This window comes from Protomyctophum parallelum (genome assembly GCF_964188405.1).
Source record: "Protomyctophum parallelum genome assembly, chromosome: 17".
Lineage (NCBI taxonomy): Eukaryota > Metazoa > Chordata > Actinopteri > Myctophiformes > Myctophidae > Protomyctophum > Protomyctophum parallelum.
In genome coordinates, this window is record NC_139719.1 from 13,742,421 (window position 1) to 13,765,634 (window position 23,214).

The 23,214-nt window shown below is 47.4% G+C and overlaps 2 protein-coding genes across 4 annotated transcripts in view; one reads left to right on the forward strand and one right to left on the reverse strand.

Moving 5' to 3' along the window:
• Window positions 1-5,742: 5,742 nt before the first annotated feature.
• The window catches only part of LOC310875082 (zinc finger MIZ domain-containing protein 1-like), a 235,131-nt gene continuing 217,659 nt past the window's right edge, over window positions 5,743-23,214 (forward strand). For 2 of the 3 annotated variants that reach the window (XM_083788135.1, XM_083788138.1), the window contains exon 1: window positions 5,743-5,858. The gene's annotated coding sequence lies outside the window, so the exon portion shown is untranslated. Of the gene's footprint in view, window positions 5,859-10,894; window positions 10,961-23,214 lie in introns of those variants that run through there. The other variant, XM_083788136.1, reaches the window with a different exon arrangement.
• Window positions 14,702-16,984, reverse strand: LOC310874342 (general transcription and DNA repair factor IIH helicase subunit XPD-like; the record flags this gene model as incomplete). Its single annotated transcript, XM_083787113.1, has 1 exon — window positions 14,702-16,984. The coding sequence occupies one exon, from the start codon at window positions 16,982-16,984 to the stop codon at window positions 14,702-14,704; it is 2,283 nt and encodes a 760-aa protein (XP_083643239.1).

The window sequence follows — 23,214 nt, forward strand, 5'->3', positions numbered from 1 at the left end:
GTTGAGCCTCTTATGTCCAGCTGTTGGTGTGTGTAACCCAAATGTTGTCCTAACACAAACATTAAATGCCTTTGACAATGAATGGACAATTTTGCGTAACACAAACATTGATGACGAAGGTGAGGACGCAAATTGTGATTGGCCGGAATGAGATGATGTATGATTATGTACGATGATAAGAGCGCCCCTCACTTCACACAGGTCACGACAGCTGTGATTTTTTATAATAATCAGTAATATGAACTGACTGTGAAAAGTGGACTGGTTAAGTAATCAAATGGCAGGTGTGGGATTGCCATGGTAATCACTTGGCTGAGGCAGAGGCTGGGAATTCTACAGGTGAGGGGACTTAAGCTCATTTAGGTCCATCAACTGAGAGAGCCTTTAGTGGTGGTTCTGGACAATCGTGTATTCAACCGATTCAAGGCCGGGCACTGCACTCCCTGTGGTAATGTACAGTAGTGGAACGCGTGTTGTAGCAACTCATAATGTAATAGCTGCTCACTGGCAGAGCCTGACCAGAGCCTTTGGTGGTGGTTCTGGACAACATTGTATCCCACCGATTCAAGGCCGGACACTGCACTCCATGTGGTGGTGTGGAACGCGTGTGTCAAGTTTGAAGTCAGTGGGACGAACGGTTCTCGAGTTATGGGGATTACAGACGTACGTACATACAGAGACGTAGTGCATTTATCTTAAGGATGGCATCAAAATCTGTATAACCACTTTAACCCCTTAACTTAAAGTCCCACTACACCCCTTTTGCATCCAGATCTTATTTTAAGTTTAGGACACAAACGCTTTCCTGGGGTTTTTATGTGTGTAATATGTGTTTTAGGATATTTTAGTCATGTCGCCATCTTCTTGACGAAGATTTGTCCTGAAAATGCACCATCCACAAGGAGGGGCAGTGCACCAAAGCATTGTGGTCATTGTAGGAATTCAACTATCCAGTCAAACCCTCGTCAAACACACAGACTTCATTATTTTTCTGGCCATAGAGTGCAAATTTCAAATTGTACTGTTATCTACTACAAATACTATTAACAGTGAGTGACTGCAGTTTCTTCCAGCGGTGAAAGAAATGTCCATTTAACATCTACCAGCTTTGCTTTTCTTTGTATGTATTTTAATTTTAATGTCTATAGGCTTAAAAACACCAATCTTGTACTTGCACAATATATTTTCTGGGGGGTCTGCGGCCAGATACATTAATTTGGGGGTCCTTGACATGCAAAGGTTTGTTGTGAGAACCACTGGTGTAGAGGTAGAAGGAAAAAAAAGGAGGGGGCCGAGCGCAGTCCCCTGGGGGACCCCAGTCCACAAAGTATAGGAGGGTTTAAGTGGTTAACCTCAGTCTTGCTCTTGATTTCGCCACCAAACCCCTTGAACATAATGTGAGAGCCAGAGTGCTGCTGCATGGTGGAGCCCCATACAGCCCATCCATCTTCATGGCAGCCATCTGGCCCGTGGATTTTCTGTTGGAAGAGTCAGGGGGGTGCTGGTCTGAGTAAATGTTATGGACTGCACTAACAGAGGAAATACAGCACATGGCGTTCCTGCGCCATTAGTGGCCTTGCAGTCGATATTGCACTGTGAGGTGTGCCTTACGGCCAGATTTTCCCTGAACGATCGACCGTCTTAATTGCGCCGGCGTTTTAATCAGATGGCCGACACCACGTGGAGTGACGGGATATGCAGAGTAGGCTGCAAAGGTCATTGTACAAATTTGAACCACGCCGTCGCCTTTTGTCACCTGGTAATACTGTGACCTATTTGTTTCTGTAAACGTCAACTGTCATTTTCATTCTTTGCCCTTACCTAAAACCAATTCTCAAGATTATTTTGTCATTGGTTTTGCTAATAAATATGCATAAAGCATAAATTCTCACAATTAATAATATACTCCATTACTGCTGTATTTTATCTCGTGTCTGCTCCTTAACCCAGTGGATAAGGAGGGGGAACATTCCCCACTATATTTGGACCGGTGTGCCCCCTGCTGTGCAGCAGAATGCTAGAGCATCTTCTACGTCACGTCGTCATCATCTCAAGAGCTGAGGTGTTACAACGCTGTGATCACACAGGTCTGTCATCTTGGAGGATGTCATCATGCCACAGTCGGTCCCCTTCACAGTGGAAACACATCGTCACTCTGTCGGGGGGAAACCTCCTATGTGAATCAACATCAACAAGACATAAAATACACGCAAATAAAATACCGCCACTGGAGTGTGGAGCCAGTGACAGCAGAATACACGAAGAACCGTTATCCGGCCGCATGACCCGGAAGTGATAAGCGGCCGTGTTCTAGTGAAATAATCATTAGTTTGGTAACCGGGATGCCGAATTAATGTTTCATTAAGCTCCCAACATCGTACTTTACCCCATTCTGAGCCCTAAAGCCACTAAAGACTGCACGTGTGCACAGAGGATTTGGGATTCCGACTGCTTCTTTTTTTCTTTTTTATTGACAAATGGGATTTCATGGTGAGTTCTACAGCAAGTGTCAATGTTCTTTTTTTCATTTTTTTCCCCCCTCAAGACAACACAAATACACATACGTTACTTAAAGCGTGGTTTGTGAAAAGTACTGGTAAGTATACACAACAAAACAAACGACAAACAGGAAATAAATAATAATAAATAATATATATATAAAGACAACAAAAGATATTCTGTAAAAATACAGAAAAGAAAAAACAACCTAATATCACACATGAAAAAGACTAATATACAAAAACAAAAGAAAACAGTGTGGAGTTCAGTTACCATACAGTGTGGTCTGGCCTCTAATTGACATGAGTGTAGGTCCTCCTAGCCTGCCGGGCGACCACCCCCCAGTGCCCCCGTTGAACAGATAATGTCTGAGGAGGGTAAGAGGGGATTTGTTCTGAAACAGGGTTTTAATTTTTATAGGGGATGTGACGGTGTCAGAAGTTGTTAAAGTAAGTGATGAATGGCTGCCAATAATAGAAAAATGTATCGGTTGAGCCCCTGATTGTAAATTTTTATTTTTTTCCAATTTCAGAAATAGCATGACATCTTGTAGCCAAGATGTGGTTGGCGGTGGTTTGCTACCTTTCCAGATAAATAAGATTTGGCGACGGGCAATGAGAGCAGAATGCGATCACACTAGCTTGTTTAGAGGTTATGCATAGGTCAGAAGCAGGGGTTCCGAAGATGGCTATCTGGGGAGACGGGGTTACATTGATCTGTAGTACCGGGATTCCGGCTGCTTCTACCATGGAAGCAAGCGGTGGCGAGGGAAGCTAAAATCTGGTATAACATATTAGTAGTCATCATTCTGGATTAATACTCTTATTACTTTTATCAAATCTCCTGATTGGCATGGATTGCATTCTACAATAATAATAATAATAATAATGGAGATACAAGGTTTCGGTTTATGCCCGACAACAACGAAATATACCCCTTTGCTATACTGGAGATGAGATGTGGGAAGACATGATATCAAGATGCCCTGCTCTGTACTGTAGTCATATGTGCTAAGAATTTTCAAACAGCATGTCACACAGTATGTCTTCACAGCATGTCAGTGAACAATATAACATAACCACAGATTTCACTGGGCTGTCGTCCCCAGCATTGTCTCTCTCTCTCTCTCTTTTAAGTGCAACATTATACATTCATTTACTTTTTAGGAGTACGCAGGAGTGTTGAACTCAGTTAAATTAACATGCACATTAGCACATACATACACACACGCAGACACACACGCACGCGCGCGCACACACACACACACACACACACACACACACACACACACACACACACACACACACACACACACACACACACACACACACACACACACTCGTGTGTAACTATAACATTTCAAATATATGACGATAAGTGGACCTCAAGAAAGGAATTTAATAGATTGTTATAGATGTCAGTTTATATGCATGATAATACAATGTTTTAACCTAATTGTCTCAGTTCATTATCAGCACATATCTTAAAGCATTTGAATTTTCCGTTTTTTAATAGAGCCCCGCTGTTCTTGGATACGGGCTGTGGCCTCTACGCTAGCCTCGATGTAACCGCAAATCGTTAAGCTATGTTATTATTGTGATTTGATTGTTGTTGTTTTTGTTTGTGTGCGTGCATGCGTGCGTGCATTTTACACACATGTATCCCCGTACTCATTAAACGCTATTTGGATTCTCGCTCGATAAAGAAGAAGAGGGGTTTATTGTAATTAGCAACTCAATTACATTGACATGGGCTTTGGTGTCCTTGAATCAAAAAATAATCTCCATATCACGGTGCAATATTTGCTTGATTTTTCCCCGATTTCAATAAGTGGAATATATTATTCCTATTAGCCAATTCTGGAATATGGCTTACATGCCCGGAACAGAGTGAAATCAATGCTTCCTGTCACCTTTTAGCAGGACAAATGGCGCCTATTGTTCCAAGCCATCCCTCCCCCTTGCACAGACAGACAGCTGGGGGTATATGCACAGACACACAGACAGGCAGGGGCTTGAATGACTTGAATCAGGCAAATTACGGTACTCTTTTGTGCGTACAATTAACTGAATAATTAATAATTAGATGGAAATGGCCAATTTAATAATGATTTAATGTCACACACGTGTGTGTGTGTGTGTGTCGGCTGGGAGGAGGAGGGGGGGGGGGGGGGCTAGTTGCTGCTTGGCACAGTCATAGTTCCTTGACGTCAGCAGTGAGCCCAGCCTGCCTGCTAGCTGCTGATGCTCTGCCTGCTAGCTCCGCTCCGCTCCGCTCCGCTCTGCTCTCTCAAACATGTCTTTGTTATTCAGACGGAGAGCGGTGACCTGCAAAACACGGAGGGTGGCACCCATCTCTCCGTGTGGCGGCGGATTCCTAATGATGGCTGCAGCATGCAGAGGGAACGAACGACTGCTATTATGGCATTTAAAATATATATATATATATATGCACACAGAAAATGGCATGAAAAGTCTTAATCATTGTCCTGAGCATGGCGATCCATCATTATCAACGGCAAGAAAGAATAATAATAATTAATAATAATAATATTGATAGATAATCCTTCATTGCGTTATCTTGAATTGTTATGAGTAAATTGTGTCTATTTTATAAACTGCAAAAATCGTAATAAATAAAACGTGAATCATGTTGTAATTAACGCCTATTAGCCTATACAAAACATGCTGATGAATCGCCATCTTAAAATGCTCTTTTCCTCAATTACAAAAAACAAATATTCGTGATTGAAAAATCAAGGTTACCGCTTTACTAGGCAAACCGCCCAGATAGTTTAAGTTAACCACTTGAACCCCCGAACGCCAAAAATAGCCGATCTGCAAGCTCACACACAGTGCTCATCAGCTTCTGCAGATCGGCTATCTTTGGTGAAGACACGGGCGGGGGGGCGGCGGCCCAATTAAGCACAGTTGCGAGATCGTGTTCGTTATTTATTTTTTCCAGACAAATATAGGGGTTTAAGTGGTTAAAACACACGCACGCACAGTATCGTTGAACGACACTTCTCCTTCCTGACTGGCTGTGCTGTGCGCGCTGCTGCTAATGGCTCCTCACTGTAAAAAAAAAAAAAGAAAAAAAAATCCGCGACACATTTTGTCGTGAACCACCAAGCATGGTCCTTTGGTAATAGAATAGCCAATGTAATTTGACACTTCAACTTACTGTGCTCTCTGCTAGTTGATTCAGTTACTCACCCACTGACGTTGAGCCCATTCTTAGTGGCTGTGACGAGACAGAGACACAGAGCGAGGGGAAGATATTTAAAAAATAATAATCACCCACACACAAGACCCGACAAAAATATTACGGACTTTTTTTTACCCCCCGGTTGAAATCTGGTAAGTAAAAAAAAAAAAAACATCAACTTAAACATTGATTGTTCTTGTTGTGGGGTGTCTGTCTTTCGCGTTGAATGCGCACCTTCTTCGCTCTTGTGGATTGTTGTGGGGAGAAAGAAAGAAAATAGGTTTTGTTTCCACACTTGGCGGAGATTTTGTTTCTCAACAATAGAGTGGTGGCCACTTGAAAGAAGCGTTTAGGATATTAGGAAGCTTTGTGTGTCGTTGTTGTAGCCCTGGCTGCAGTAAAGGAAAGCCACTGTTTATTATTGCCTCTCCTGTGCTTCTTGGTCTGTCTGTGTGTGGCGAGGAGGCGATCATCGGGGGGCGAATTGCCCCGATTTGTGTTGAAGCAGGTTGGTTGGTTGGTTGTGCATTTCGCCAGCTATATAACATGCCGCGTTGATCTTTAAGCGTCTTGTAGGCTATAGTATACACATTGTAGCCCCCCCGAGTAGCGTTGTGTTCTGTTTGTTAAGAATGAATCAAACCGCGATATCTCTCGCTCTCTCTCTCTCTCTCTCTCTCTCTCTCTCTGTGTTTGTGTACGAGAGAGATGCTAGATTTATTTAAACGTGGACCGTTGCCGCTTTATACTTTTGGACATTGTGTATATACATGGTTGGTTCGTCTAATCGCCGTTCCCCAAATGTACCGAAATGCTGTGGATATTTGCACGCTGTGGTTAACTGTTAATAAGGCTAGTGGCTGATGTCAATGCATGCCATCATGACATATAACGTGTGTATATACACACTGTGTTTGAATTAGATGGTGGTATCTTATATGGGGAACTGTAAATAGCATACTGTACATAAATATGACGAAATGTCCACATTGTGTAAAATGTGATATTACATACACAGCATTACATACTACATAGGCTATTTATATTGTCTTTTTGCTGCGGGTTAATATACTGCTTCATATGGGTTTAGCAAGTTGACTCCCAGAATTCCTGCTGTCTGCATGGGTCCGTTTGGGACTGAGGGCCTCTCGTACAGAACTAGGTTCCCTTTCATTGCCTGTACATCTGTCCAGGAAGCAAAAGAACAGCCAAGTGGAAAAAAGTGAGCCAGACTACAGAGCTCATGAGCTCTCTTAACCATTGTCACTGTGTGTGTTGTGTGTGTGTGTGTGTGTGTGAGAGAGAGAGAAAGGGAGGCAGAGAGAAAGGTAATTTATTTTAGAAAGTCAGCCCAGGTTGTGGTTTGAATAGTGGCATTTAAGTATTACATAGTCATGCTTGTTCACGTTGCTTAAAACATGATTTGGGATAAACGCTCACATTCAAGTGCAGGCTGTGTCTCTGTTTGGAAAGAGGTACATGCAGGAGAGAGACATCTCTCTCAGTGGAAAGTTCATTCCTCTGACTTTTTTTGGTAAATGGTGCATTTATATAGAACTTTTATCCAAAGCTTTACATATATTATTATTGTTATTATTATTTATTATGCATTACATTCACCCATTCACACATATATTCATACACCGATGGCGGAGGAAACCATGCAAGTCACCCAACTTGCACATCGGGAGCAAATTAGGGGTTCATTCAGGCAGCGTCTTGCTCAAGGACACTTCGACACTTAACTCTGGGGGAGCCCGGGATCGAATTGGGAACCTCGCGGTTCCCATTCGGCTGTTCTACCGGCCACTCTACCCCTTGAACCACTTCGGCACAGATTTGCTCAGGTCCACTCCCCACACACATATCACAGATCCCGCCCTGCCTGTCTGGACACAGCTGTCGTAGGTCATTTGAAACTTGTGTAGTGATAACAGATATAGAGTAGCCTTACGTCCCCGACTCCCTGTGCATGCCACTACACACTGCTGTCTGGCTCAATGTACACTGACTTCTGTAGGATGTGTTAACAATAATATGTTAACAATGCTGCTGCTTTACTGGACTCGCAAAACTATAACACAGACAACTGTCACATAACATGCACATCACACAGGTTTTAGTGTTGAGCAGCAAATGTACAAGTTTGGCTGCCTGGCTTGCACAGTGGGGAATGGCAATGATTGAAAACTGCCATCTTTAACCACTTTGAAACTGGCGTCCCCAGGTTCTGGGATTGTCTAGTAGTATTTTGGCGCGAAAGGCTGCCAATATTTTTAAAAGATCACTGTGAAGTGAGGGGCGCTCTTGTCATCATACACCATCATACATCACATTTCCTGCTCAGCCAATCAAATAATTTCCAGCCAATCAAATAATTTCCAGTGCAGTACAAACACACAGACACAGCAGATCTACTAATGTTTTATTTATTTTTTGACCCATTCTGGGCGAGAATCCCTTTTGGTGTTTTAAGCATTGTGTTATACTTAACTATTGAAAAATAGCAGATCATAGCTATGATGTAGGTCTGCTATTTTTGTGAAAATGTGGCGCAAATCTTTTAATATATTCTTTCAGAGCGAGCGTTTTTAACTCGAATCTGCTTCTGGGGGGTCACTGGAACAACATATATTCAGATGGGGGTGTCGGCAGCCAATTACATATATTTTTAGGGGTCCTTGACATGAAAATGTTTGAGAACGACTGACATAGAAACATGGGGTTCTTCAGAAAACTGTCAGGATTTAGAAAGCATTTGTAGAATCGTCCTCAGGTCTAAATGGGTTAATAGGTAAGTGCAAGCACGTGGTCCCGCACGCACCGATGGTTCCCCTATACGGTACCCTCGCTCAAATGCCGACACAGGACGACCTATAGGATCTGTGAGGAAGTGTGTAAGAGGCGAGCAATTTTGACGGCATGTGTGATTAAGCCGTGATTGAGCCCTTCTTGTCTGGGTAAAAAGACATCTGGGGAAACTTCAAACCCTCAATCGGTTAGTTGATTACAATCAGGACTCGGAGGTAACTGTCAGAGATATGTAGGCGGAGTTGATTTTTCTACCCTGTCCCCTGTTCCATTTGTACACTCTCAGAGTTACGGTGGTCCTTGAAATTAAAAGGTTCGAGAACCACCGGTATTGCATTTTGCATAGCAGACGTGAAGTCCACATACCAGCTCTGACAATTGTAATTAAAACCGGTTCCAGAAATGGTTCCAAATGTGACGGAACCAATTCCCGGTTCCTCAATGTTGGATCCGGTTCCTCCGTTTCCTCGGTGCTCTGATCAGGTTTTTTGGGAGCAATCCCGAACACAGATTATTTTTCTCATGATTGGCTGATACCGATCTTGTGGGGAAAATTTGAATATTTCCAAAATTATTATATGTCAAAACTGTTCCTGTATGTGTGTGTGGGGGGAGGAGGGGGAGAATGTTTAGGCCTGTCACAAAGATGCAGATAAATGGTATAAATAAAAGATCGGTTTCTCCAGATCGGGTAAATTGCCAGAACCCCGATCGAGTCCTTTGGAGTGAAAATGGGCCGATTTAAATGGGTGGCTGATCGATCTCTATAGTTCCGCATCCCAACCCTAACCCTTTCCCAGTCTTACCCCCATCATCATGCACCACCTCCTCGGGACCCCCAGGTCAGCTTTACCCCCATCCTGCACCTCCTCCTCGGGACGGGGGCCCCCACCCAGGTTTAGCTCCTGAATAACCATGGCGGGGCAGACCCGCACCATGCTGACCTTCTTCCATTCAAGTTGAGGATGTTGAAACACCAGCCGTCAAACAAAAGACACATTGAAACCGAGATCTGCAACCCAGCACGTGCGTCTGGGTCGTGAAGTAGACCATTTATTAACTCTGGGTTTTTTTCTTCTCTTTTTCTTACTGAGCAATGAAAAGCATCAGCAGAGAGAGAGAGAGAGAGAGAGAGAGGCAGAGCGAATAAAACAGACAGAGAGAGGGGGAGAGAGAGAGAATAAAACTAAAGGGAGTAAAAAGGCCATTCAGCTGGCTATGTGGCACAGCTCAACACATCACATGGCCCTCACTGTTTAGAGGTGCATAACTACATTAAAATAAAATGTGTCGGCATAAAGAAAACAAAACTCTGCATAATGTAATCGTGTAATTGTGTGGCTATAAATAAAGACTTGTCAATTTAGTCTATCAGTTCCAAACAAGACCCTCCTGGGAAAGCTTATTTTGTATGAAGTGCGTCCTCTTGTGTGTGTGTGTGTGTGTGTGTGTGCGTGTGGCACTGGAGTGGACTGACAATGGCAACACGTTGTTCGTGGAGGGTGGGAGTTTTCTTTTGCTCTCGTCTTTCTGCCCAGCCGACGAGGTGAGAGCGCTGGGCGGAAGCTGGAAATGGCCGTGCCACATGGGAAATTATTCAACCCTCAGATCACGGAGGACACACAAGAGGCCTCATTACCACCAGCAGGCAGCACTCTAGCTGGCCAGGCGACCTGTGTGCAGAGACCAAACGAGGTGCTGCAGATCTCTCTGCCGTAGCCACGCTTGTGAGGCACTAAAATATGTCTTGTGCATTATATATATATAGCACCGATATAGCTTCCCATGTCTTGACACTTTCCTGAAGCACATGATGTAGGCTATAGATGCGCGTATTACGCCCCGGATAACACAGAGGCGATATGGGAGATGGTTGGTTTTTTTTATTGCCCGAAATATTGCGCACCATCTGGCCGCATATCACAGCAGGAACACTTAAAAGACCTCTCTGTTGCAAGCTTGCACTCTTTTTCTTGAGCCTTCAGTAAAAATCAGGAGCATGTTCTAAAACGTGTCTGGTAAACAGGGCTGTTAGATGGCGTGTGTAATGTCATAATGTTATTGATTTGGCCTGGGGATTCCGCTTGTTGGGCAGAGCAACTCCTGAAAGAATGAGTCCAGTCGGAATTAAAGCCCTCTCTCTCTCTCACTCTCTCTCTGTCTCTGTCTCTCTTTCTCTATCTCTCTCTCTCTCTCAAGTATACAGACCGTGAAAAGGCCAGTGAGTCAGAAACCCTAGTGATCCCTCTCAGCGGGCCTGGTGGAGACTGTGTGTGTGTGTGTGTGTGTGTGTGTGTGGGGGGGGGGGGGGTGCTTGGTGAAGGTTTCACTCAAGGTCCTTTTTTGTGTTGTCTGTGCTCGGCAGAATGAACTCCACTGCGCTGGTATGGCTATTTTTCACTGAGTAAGAAGAATGCAGGGCAGAGTCGAGTCGGCACTCTCCGTGAGTAAAAGTGTGTCACTGGGAGCTTGTAGTATCTCAACGGTGAACTCCTGTTTCATCGATGCCGCCCACCGCATGCCACTAAACACCTCATGTTTAGTTTTTTTTCTCGCTCTCCTTCCTATCAATGCTTTTCATGCTGTATTGATTCATTTGCCACGACACACAAAACATTATAAAGGCTCACACTGTTCCTGTGGAACAGCCTTCCTCCGGCAGGGAGCTTTGTCGTCGGATGGCAAGATTAGCGTCCATCCCACACAGCAGCACCATATGCCTCTCGCATGCGTCGGGTCGCAGCACGACATTCCTCATGCATGTGTCCGCGAGATTGGTGCACGCTGCACCTCGGTGACACACACAGGCCTGCTGCTGACATGTGGTGGGTGCAGATAGATATCCAGTCACTGGGAGGTGAATGGATGGATGGATGGATGGAGGAGCTAGGGAACAGTACCTGGCTGTCAACCCTCGCTGTTGACTGTTAATACGAAAGCGTCTATTTTCAAAACACGGCTCAGAGAGGCGGAATCTGTGTGCGCGTGTGTTTGTGTGTGTGTGTTTCCGTGTGAGGGAGATGTACAGAGGAGGAGGATGGATGGGAGAGGTGCTGGGAGTGACGCCAGACCACAGATCATTTAATCATATTAGAGTGTGCAACCACTCTGAGCGTATTTAGGTGGTGGTGGTGGTTTTGGTAGTTGTTATTGCACAGACTCAAACAGCCCTGACAAGGTGCCTGGCAGGAGAGAGAGGGAGATGGGGATGACGTTTTGACAGAGGCTGGGCGCCGGATAATTCCCCCATTTTTATATATATGTTTTGGCTCGATGTATTTTCAATAAATCTTTCTCCGTATATGAATAGAAGATGTACTACTAGCAATGCATTCTTCATGTCATGGAGTGAGATCAGATCTGACTGAAGCAGCAGAAACATATGAGATGACTGCAAAAAACAGTGGAGCCCGCGGAAAGACAGCTGTTGTGTGCGTGTGTGTGTGTGTGTAGAGGCAGAGAGTTGGATTTGAACGCGTCTTTTGCCTTAATCCCACTGTTGACTCGTCTGCTAAGTATTGAGCGTGTTATTTTTTCTCCTTTGAGGGACCCCTTCTATACGTAATCTCACTTAATCTAATCTATCCCCTTTTGTAATAGAGTGTGAATGATGTGACTTTAGAATGGAAGCCTTCAGTGTAAAGCCACACCACACAGACTGGTTTGCGTGATGCTTTCCTCGACCCCTCTGGCAAAGCTCTTGTGAAAATGCAAGTGACCTCTGCACAGCCCCTCGCTTGCCTGAACAATAGGGCCGGGCTCCCTTAAGCCTAATTTATGGTCCGTCGCGCGATAGCGTCGTAGGCCGAGAGCGGACTAAGAATATAGCGGAACTACAAGCTCACGTGTTGTGTGAGTATAGGGTTGGTACCCAGAACTGGTTCTTTTACACACGACCCGGTTCCAAGATTGGAACCTGTAAGGGTCCATTTGGATCCCCCTATAGGAATCGATAAAGGGAACCGTTAAGGAATCGCACATTAAGAAGGAATGGTTAAAGAACCAGAATGGTTCAATCCTAAAGCTTCCCAACCCTATAGAGTGGTTAAAGAACCAGCATGGTTAAATCCTAAAGGTTCCCAACCCTATAGTAGTGAGTGGCTGTTCTAAAGGTTCCTAACCCTATAGCAGTGAGTCATGCGACACCGTTGCACGACAAAGTATGAATGGGGCCTTCCAGCTGCAGCTATGATAGCTATACAGCGGAGACGGGGGGAGTCAGCAATAACAGAGGAGGTACCTCTCACTTGATTAAAAGGTCTAAATATTTTTCAAAGCTTGGCTCCGTGCCACGCCTGCTTGAAATTAGGGTGAAATTCTTCCTTTTAAAGCCTCAATTATCTTTAGGTTCTTAAGGACTGGTTTCTGTAATAAGGAACACATGCTGGCGGTTTGATTGTGCGAAGGTAATCGCAGATGATGAACCCTCGTTATTGCACACTTTTGTCCGCTGGTGACTGTGTGGAAGGACTGTATTAAATCCTATATACTGAACTTCAGTTGGCCAGGCTCCCTCTAGTCTAGAATCAAGAGAGGATTTACAGTATTTGTCACTTGGAATACAAACGGCGGACAAATGTTGGTGGGACATGTTCCACAGAGTGCTAAGTATGTACAGACCCCCATGGGTTTATTTATACCTTTCGGAATAAGATATGTAACGCACATCCTCCAGTCCTGGTGCTGAGACAAACTGTAAAAACGGATAACGTAGAAAAAAAGCAAGGGCTCGCAACTCGCTTCAACGTGAGGTGCGAGCCCTTGCCCTTTATTTATGCCTTTTCCACTCCTTGTTTACCCTCTACACCACTTCGCAGAAAATAGGCGATCTACAAGCTCACAATGCACAGTGTGTGGCCATGCGTTCATTGCGTTGTGACCTTGTAGATCGGCTATTTTCACAATCTTTCGCCTATGCCCACTGTATAGATGCTAGGATTCATGTGTGTAGTGTTGCATAACAAGACACTGGGCTGTTTATCTAATACTACAATGTCTGACCGGTTCACATTCAACATGACTGGTGTAATGGTTTTATTAATGAAATATAAAATTTAGTTTATATTCCCTCAGTTTGTGCTTGGAAAAGAGATATACCGTAACTTAAGAAAGAAAAATAAATCTTTGTAGAAATACAGTAGGTTCAGAAACAAACAGTCTTCATTCAACCAATGACCAATGGATCATGGCCACACCCACATATGACTAATTTGCTCTTTACACAAAACAGATTAATAATTATTGTTAAGCAAACAGCAACAGTAACAAAACAACCACATTGTGTGTGAATTGAAAATGTCCAGTCAGACAGCTAGACCATTACATTTAAGTGTACCAGCTGTATTTTATGCAACACACTATTCGTTTAATATTTTCCACATTATCCTCGTCAGAAAAGGCTGTAATGTTTTTGTAATACAGTGCAAGAAGAAAAATGCATACTAGTGAGGTACACCAACTTCTGCACATCCCACATATCAGTTGTGTAATGGCTTAAAACCCAAAGCTCTTCCCCGCCCTTTCATGACTGCAGTCGAGAGGTAAAATCAGAACGCATCCTGATTTTCACATTTTCATTTTCAGGGTTGTTGACTTTGTCCTATTAAATCCAGGTTGCTCATATATATATATATGTATACTGTATATGTGGCAGCCAGATCTATAGACCTTTTAATGTTTGTTTGGAGCACTTATGACGTAAATCGTTTGCCAGCCAAGTCTATGGACTTTAATGTTTGTTTAGGGCACTAAATGACGACAAGATGTCATGTGGCCAATATAAATACACTGAACGAGTGTGATTTTATCCTACTTGGAAGTCAGAGTTAACAGATGTTTCTTACATTATGCAAGTCTATAGAGTGCCTATAAAGTAGTTTCAAGTCAGTGGTTCTCTACTGGCTGGTATCTCAATCCGGTAGGGTCTCTAACCAATACCTCTATTCTGGAATACTGTATTATTTAACATATTGGGATCTATTTTTATATTTGACACTAAACACAGAATGTTCAGAACCAGTTAAGAACAATTGCTCTAAATTACAACATACTTGTTGTAATTTCTCTGCTAATCCTGAGTGTGACCCCTGTCTGTGAACCACAACAGTCTGTGAACTGAACCTGAACCTGAACTGAAGATCGCCATCATCAGGCCTGCAACATTATATTTCGTCTCTGCGTCTCCTCAGGACTGGTGAGCGATCTGAGCGATCCTCTTCAGCATCTCCTCTGACTGGAGCTGCTCCAGGGTCAGCAGAGACAGACCCAGCTGGTCCTCCTGTCTGAACGGCTGAGCCATCTCACGCAGGAAGTGCTTGGAGAGCTGGACGCACTCGTCCACGGTGAGGTTCAGACTGCCGTCGCTGATGTGCTCCTGGATCCACCGGGGAAGCTTCCCGCGCTTGTCGGCCCTGGCGTAGCGCTTGTCGGCGAAGATCATGAGTCCATAGTCAGTCTTTCCCCTGATGGCTCTGCCCACGCACTGAGCGGCGTGGCGCATGGCGTCAAAGGTCAGAAAGTCGTTCTCCCGGATCTGGAACTGGTCCCTGAGGTACTCCAGGCGAGCCTTGAGAATGCGGCTCTGCGTGTAAACGTACGGCACTCCGAACATGATCACGGCGCGACCAAAGTGATGCACAAAGTCTATTCCTTCGGACACTTTTCCTCGGGCCACTGACATAAGGATGGCTCCTCTGCCGTTCTCGCACGCCTCGTTGTATAACTCCAGGGCCATGCTGGTCTCCGCAGCGTCTGGAGTCTCGATGAATATCAACTTGTTCCTCTGGACATTCTCCAGGATGCCCTGTTCATACCAGGACGCCACTATGTTCTCCATGTAAACGTAGCTGACGAAAAACGCCACGATGCCGTCGGGGACGACGGTCGACATCTCCAGGAGCAGGTTGCCGTAGTTGCGGATCACAGCAAAGTCTTCTCTGGTCTCAAACTTGGAGCTCAAGGCCACCTGGTCGTTTCCCCTGCCCACGATCAGCGGGCAGAGGCACGTCCGTGCCAGGGTCATGGTGAAAGACACGATGGTGACGGGTCGGAAGTTGAGTATCTTGGGATAAATGTCCAGAGGAGAGAGCGTTCCAGACGTGATGACGACGGACTGGAATCGTTCAAAGACGGGCTTGATGGCGATGGACGGGTCCATGCAGCTGAAGTGCAGCACGGGGTTGGCGATGGTAGGAGTTCTGTCCTCGAAGGGCTCAATGATGATGGTGAACCCTCGGGTGTAGGTGCTGACCAGGGTGGCAAAGTTAGAGATGAGAGTGATGGGAGAGAAATCTGCAATATCGGCAATCTCCAGCGTCCGCAGTAAAGACCGCAGCCGCTCTGCGCAGAACCTGAGAGGTTTGCGGTCGATGCAGACCTTTTCGAAGATGTCCTTGATGAACTGCGGGGTGCTCTCTTGGACCACACGGTTGACCCTCAGGCGGGATTTCAGGTACTCCAAAAAGCGCTTCAGGAAACCCACGAAGTGCTCTGCCGTACGGATACTGCCGGGCACCGCCTCTTGGAGGATTGCGTCCGGCAGCACCGGGTTTGACATATAGACATCCGTTTCCCTGGCGACGTTGGCTTCCTTCAGGCCCTGCACCATTCTCCTGTACTCGTCCTTCAGCTTGGCTGCGTCAGTCTCTTTTATCTTGTGTATGATTTTCTGGAGTGTATCCACATTGGTCTGACAGCGGTCCAGTGTGCGTCTTGTGATGTTCACACTCATGGACTCGATGCACACGTTGTCTATGTTGTGAGCCTCGTCAAACACCACGACCGATTTCTTGGCCAGCTCTTTGGACACCAAGTCTGCGATCTTTGGGTCCAGGAGGTAGTGGTAGCTGTATACCACGATGCTGGCGTGCTGAAGCGCGTGGCGTGCCATGAAGTAAGGACACCAGCCTTTCTTCCGGCCGTAGTCCTTCAGATCGTCGAGGTTATAGATGCCGGCGGGGAGGGGCGCCTGGCGCCCGACCGCCTCGAAGGACTCGTAGAACTGGCACACGGGCTTGCTGGGGTCACTCTGGTGCTGCGCGCGGATGTACGACGCCGTCAGGCTGTGGCACTTCCCGTCCACCTCCTTCCCGTAGCGCAGAGAGCACACGTCGGGGTGAACGCAGAGGTTCTTCCTGGAGGAGAGGGCCACCGCCAGAACATTGCTGTCCTGCCCGGTCGCCGTGGAGCAATAGTCCATCAGCTTCCTCAGCTCCTCCACCACTTTCTCGATCTCGGGAACCGTCCTGGAGCAGTAGACTAGTTTGGTCACCTCCAGGGGATGGGCCTTCTGATACGCGACGATCAGAGACAACAGAGATATGGTCTTCCCCGTCCCCGAAGGCATCTCCAGGACACCGTGTCCCTTGGCGTCCAGAGTCCTCTTCAGCTCCAGCATGTAGGAGTACTGCTCTGGATAGATGTAGTCGTAGGGGAAGTACACCAGGAGGCCCTCGATATTCAGCTTCATCTTGACCTATTCCTGTCCGTGAAGCTTCGAACAAGTTTAAAGGCCTTTTGCCTTTTTAGTATAAAGTTGAGCAAGAAATAGTTCTAGAAATGGTGTGGCTTTCCCGTGAATCTCTGATATCATATAAATGATGTGTCAGCGTTGCCCAAATATGGAGTTCCACATGGATCCAGACTGGCTGTGGCCGAGATCTGGTATGATCTGGATTCTGGGAGAGAGATGCCGAGGAGACAAGGCTAGGCTGGTTTACTTGTCTTCCTTGAGCCGCAGTATTGGCAGAGTCAGGTATGGTGCGTCTGAGTCTGTTGTTGTTGCTGTAATGGTCTCTTCCAGTTAGGACCTGCGGTAGGCATGTATTTATGGTTCTGGGACGTCAAGAGTGATGTCACTCCTGACGTCACTCCTGACGTCCTGGTTGTGATGTCAGAGAGGCGCTCCGTTCCTTCGTAACACTCCCCCTTAGTGAAGCTATTAGCTTCACTATTCCTTCCCTCTGGTCGTTGCGGTTGTAGCCTATCGGCTTCTTGGGACTCGAACTGCCGCGTCGTGTGCCGTGGGTAGATGCAGCTGTATGACTGCGTCTGGGGCTTCTTCACGAGGGGCGCCTGGTCGATGTAGAACCGGGGATGTAGGGCAGGTGACTGGTGGGATCGGGCTGGCCCATGGGGAGAGCGATCCGGTGTCCGAATCAGGCGTGGCTCAAAAGCCTGGGGTCCAGGATGGCTCCTCCTGATCGGCGCCGAACTCGCCACTTCCTCTGGGGCGGCTTGCGTCGCTGGTATTGCAGATTGGGTGCGTCGCTGGTATTGCAGATTGGGTGCAACTCTGCTCTGGGGCCTTGGCACTGCGGCTGTAGTGCAGATGGGGGATCCTCCCTCGAGCTCCCCCCCTCACACCCGTGGCGGCCGTCGCCGCTCCGGGCCTTGGCCTCGTGTGCGGTGAGGCTTCCTTCGGACTCTGCCCTGAGGTTTGTTGGGGTGCTCTCGCAGACTCTGCTCGAGTGTTGACCTGTTCTTCGGGCTTGTCGTCCAGACTGAGTGGTGGCGATGCATCAGTGCTGGAGGTGAGCTGCACAACGATGCTTGGGCTGTTGTAGCGTATTCATCTTGTCGGCGTGCGCTGTCGCTGTTGTTTGTTCCGTTTGTTCCTCTCCCCCCCCTGCGTTATTTCAACGCAGTGGCCTTGGTGCGTCCTTTGCGGGGCGGGGCTGGGGTGTCGGACGGTACTAGGCTGCGGAACGCCGACTTCGCTGCTGACTTGCAGTCAGCGGGACCTGTTGGTCAGGGGTCTTACAGCATCTGGAATGATGAATGGAGCAGACACCATAGGATCTCGAGGACGAGGCGTTTGAACGTGGTGTGGGATCGTGTCCAGCTAGCGGCCGCTGGGAGTGTCCAAACAATGACTGGCTCCTGCTGTTTCATGACTGATCTAAGGCCCTCTCCACCGGGGAGTTCGGCCTTGGCTGCGCCGGGTCTCGTTTGTGGTCCTGGCGGGTTGCCAGGCTGGGACGTACTCGAGTCGATTGGTGCCAACCAGTCATTCCTCTGGTAGACGCTGATCTTCTGATGGCCCGCGGTGATCATTAGCGGTTGCCTGGGCCGTGCCGTCCCAGCGTGATGAACAGCTGCGGCTGTCAGTGAGATTACCAGAATGGCTAAACCTAGCCGGCCTAGCCTAGTCGACTTGGCTTTGTTCGGTTTCGTCTCGTTGATCTGCAGCGGCTTTCCATCGAGCAGGGCGTTATCGCCTCTCCTGGGCGCCGGGTGGGATGTCTTCCCGGTGATGGTCTGCTGCTGTAATGCCTGCGCGTGCTCGTCTCGAGGCGAGTTCACACAAGGGACAAGGTGGGGCGTGGCGACTTGGCCACTCCTTGGGGCTAAAGTGGTGCTCTCCTTGTTCCCTGTCTGCGCGATGCTAGGTTCGTATCTCTTGGTCTCTAGCGGTATGCTCACGCTTGGGGCGGGGACCAAGGCAGTCTTGACTGCCAGCGCTGTAGCAGTTAGAGCTGTACTTGAGACAGAGGTAGTCGCCGTCTCGGTCGTTGGCACTGCGGCAGTTGGCGCCTTGAGGGCGTTCGGATCGTGAAGCTGAACGTCCTCAGTGGTCGCTTGGCTGTCCGCTTGGCGTGGCCCATGGTTGGTGCATGATGGCGGTTGGCTTGTATCTGGAGATAGCCAGAGACCCTGTGGGTCGCCGTCGTCCTTCCTGCTGATGGGCCAGTCGGGTGGACGACAGGTGTCTCGGGTGGGCGAGGGTGTGCCTAGGCTAGCCCTCGCACCGTTCTCTCTTGACCCATCCAGTGCACTGCTGGCCTGTGTCAGTGGGATGGGGGGTGGTTCTGGCCTTCCCTTGAACTCTCCTGATTGGAGGTTCGTTGCCAGCTTTCTCTCTTGAGTGCTGACGCCGCGGTCGACCATGTCGAGGCCGGGGCCGATCTTCCTCCCCCCGTCGACCGTAGTGTCGGGGGCTGGCGCAGGGGTACCGCGTATGCTGCTGTCCCTGCCGTGTGAGGCGGGGTGCTCATGGGCCTCGTTGTCTGGGTGCTGGATTCCAACATCGGTGGGCAGAGTTGGCTCTGCAATGTAGCACCCTGGGTGGGGTGGTGTGTCCCCCGGCTGTGCCGCGTCCTGAGCGCGGAGGGCCAGTTGGCCGGTGGGTGGGCCGTCAGGTGGGCGGACCTGTGGGCAGGCGGGCCTGGGGGCGGGCGGGCCTAGGAGCAGGCCCGCCTTCATGGCCGCAAGGGCCAACATAGCCGCGATGGCCTCCGTAAAGAGCTTGTCGTGGTCTGCCTGGCGCTTGTCCTGGTCTGCCTGGCGCTTGGCACTGCCAGCCAGGGCCGCCATTAGGTCGGCGTGGCGTTCGTCTTGGGCTGCCTGGCGCTTGTCCTGGGCGGCCATTAGATCGGTAGCATCCTTGAGGGTACGTAGGGCAGTTTCGAGTGGGTTCTCATCCTGGGACATGATTGAAGTTTCCCGGTGGGTGGGTTAGGGACTGTATGATAGACGACTGTATGTTCCTCCGTCCTGCCCGGTCGCCGTGGAGCAATAGTCCATCAGCTTCCTCAGCTCCTCCACCACTTTCTCGATCTCGGGAACCGTCCTGGAGCAGTAGACTAGTTTGGTCACCTCCAGGGGATGGGCCTTCTGATACGCGACGATCAGAGACAACAGAGATATGGTCTTCCCCGTCCCCGAAGGCATCTCCAGGACACCGTGTCCCTTGGCGTCCAGAGTCCTCTTCAGCTCCAGCATGTAGGAGTACTGCTCTGGATAGATGTAGTCGTAGGGGAAGTACACCAGGAGGCCCTCGATATTCAGCTTCATCTTGACCTATTCCTGTCCGTGAAGCTTCGAACAAGTTTAAAGGCCTTTTGCCTTTTTAGTATAAAGTTGAGCAAGAAATAGTTCTAGAAATGGTGTGGCTTTCCCGTGAATCTCTGATATCATATAAATGATGTGTCAGCGTTGCCCAAATATGGAGTTCCACATGGATCCAGACTGGCCATAGCCTGGAGTGACGGTGGATCTGAGATTACAAACTCACATGGCTGCCCGCCTGCAGCTTGCACAAGACGTTTCCAGTGTTGTGCAAGATTAGCCGTGGACAGCAAAGCAAGCGATCCCAGCTGCTCTATTATTTGCCTTAGTTATTATATAGGCATTACGGATGGGTTTTGATCAACAATGACATTGTGTGAATATTCTGTGAAAGTAATCATCCCCACAATATTATCACAATATCAATATCGAGGTATCCTGTCGTGCCGTGATATTTGATTTGGTCGCCTAGCCTTAGCAGACAGACATATTGTTTGAAAGTATTTATTATTGATCGTTTTTGAGCGGTGCTCCAACATTTGTATTACAGTCGTATAGAATCTATACGAGTCGCCACACAATACAGGGTCTAACTAGAAATGCACTCTGTCGAGGTGCCAACTTAATGTGTCTTAATTAGTGCTAACTAATGTCTATTACAACTGCTGTTCTAAATCCTTTTGACCCGTTGTTGACCTTATACCAACCTTGAAACGTACCTTAGTTACGTCACCATCATCAGCCAATATGGAACAATATGGGACCACCATTCTTACCCCTACATACACGCACGCACGCACGCACGCACGCACATACATACACACACACACACATACATACCCAGCCGATCACAAATTTGTACCGTAGTTACGTCATCATGAATAGTGACGTAAGAATATACCGACAAACTCTCCTCTCGCAGCTTGTCACAGGTACCATCAGCCCCCCCCCTGTGCCATAACTGTGATGATCTATGTATAAACTCGTAATGGATGTAAATTTAAAAAGGAAATAGAGGTCTCCTCCACCAAGTCAGTCACAGACTCATGCATCTTAAATGTGACACCATGTGAAAAACACACACGGAGGATGTCACAATGCCGCAGCCCAGTGTGTGTGAGTGAAAGGCTTTAAATCATGAATAACCTCCCAACTATTCCAAAGTCTAGCATCCCATGCATTAATTACAAGTCAACACTGGGTTTTATAGAACAAAAAAGAAAAGAAAATGGTTATCAGCGTTGAGATGTTGAAAACAGCAGTTCTAAATTCACTCCCAAATTCACCTCATATTTGAGAGTTAAACTCTTTTATTTAGCCCTACCTTACTGTGCTTAGTCACAAGAAAGTAGTGTGAGATTACAAGCCAATCTATAATGTTTGGAACATTTTATTTATTTATTTTAGATTCATTTCTTTGGGCTTTTATTGATAGTGAAGTATGTGTTGTGGGAGAGAGATGAGGAATAACATGCAGCAATGGCCTTGGAACATTTCTGAAAATATTAACTTTGAGCGTTTTTGAAAAGTTTAAATCCCATCGCATCGAAGGCGCTATGTGATGATATATCGTTATAAAAAAAGAACGCCCGAAGGGCTCTTTGGGCTTGGGGAACCTTGTCGGACACAAACTGTGGCCCGTGTTGTCTGTCTGGTCGTATCCGTGGCCCGTGTTGTCTGTCTGGTCGTATCTGTGCGCCGGCCCAGAGTTTAGTATCGGACGACGACGACTCAAACGACCCACACCTCCGCGTGAGTAATGAAGGTGATCCTGTGCTGTGGAAGTGTGTGGAGGAATTACATTCAACAGAGCCCCCCGCGGGGGTCCATATCTCATTGTTCTCCGACAGGGCAAATTAACTAGGATTTACTAATACACAGGGAATGTCCCCGTCCCCCCCCACCCTTCCACTCAATTCTCTCTCTCTTTCTCTCGCCCATCTCCCTCACGTGATTGCATGCTCTGAGAGGAAGAAAAGGGCTGGAGGGGAGAGGGGGTGGGGCGGGGGGGGGGGGGGGGGGGGTAATCTCTCTCACCACCGACATTAACCCCACCCCCACCTCCTCCTCCCGCCTCTTCCCAATAAGGCTGGACAAAAATCTCTTGTCGAGCGCTCTCCAGTCTTAGTAGTTGACATGTAGTATATAGGCATTAAAAAGACTCTCCAGTCTTAGTAGTTGACATGTAGTAGGCATTAAAAAGACTCTCCAGTCTTAGTAGTTGACATGTAGTAGGCATTAAAAAGACTCTCCAGTCTTAGTAGTTGACATGTAGTAGGCATTAAAAAGACTCTCCAGTCTTAGTAGTTGACATGTAGTAGGCATTAAAAAGACTCTCCAGTCTTAGTAGTTGACATGTAGTAGGCATGTAGTAGGCCCCCCCCCCCCCTCCTGCCCCAGGCCGGCCGGCCGACATGTCGTCGCGTGGCTTTTCACACAAGAGTGATGTTATTTTAATATCACTTTGCATATCATCTGTTTTTCTTTTGCATGTTGAGCGTGGCTAGAGCTTGGAGATGACCCCAGCTGGACCGGGACTTCATTTGAATGTCAAACTGTGGCGTTGGTTCGTTCGCGCCGATAGTTGTGTGTGTGTGTGTGTGTGTGTGTGTGTGTGTGTGTGTGTGTGTGTGTGTGTGTGTCGGGTGAGAGAGAGAGAGAGAGAAGGAGCAGACTGGCAGTTGTTTATGATGAATAGACAAACAATTTAATCCGTCTAATTGATACAAAGCAGCAGGGTTTCCTTGAGGAAACTGAAAATGTCAAACGGAATGAATTAAATGAATCAAGCGAAACACATCTGGGGGGGTGGAGGGAGGGAAGAATGTGTTTGTAAATTCTTCTTCATCATAATTTTCTTTTTTCTCCCCCACCAGAATAGTTAGGCTAAGTATGGCGTAATGAGACACC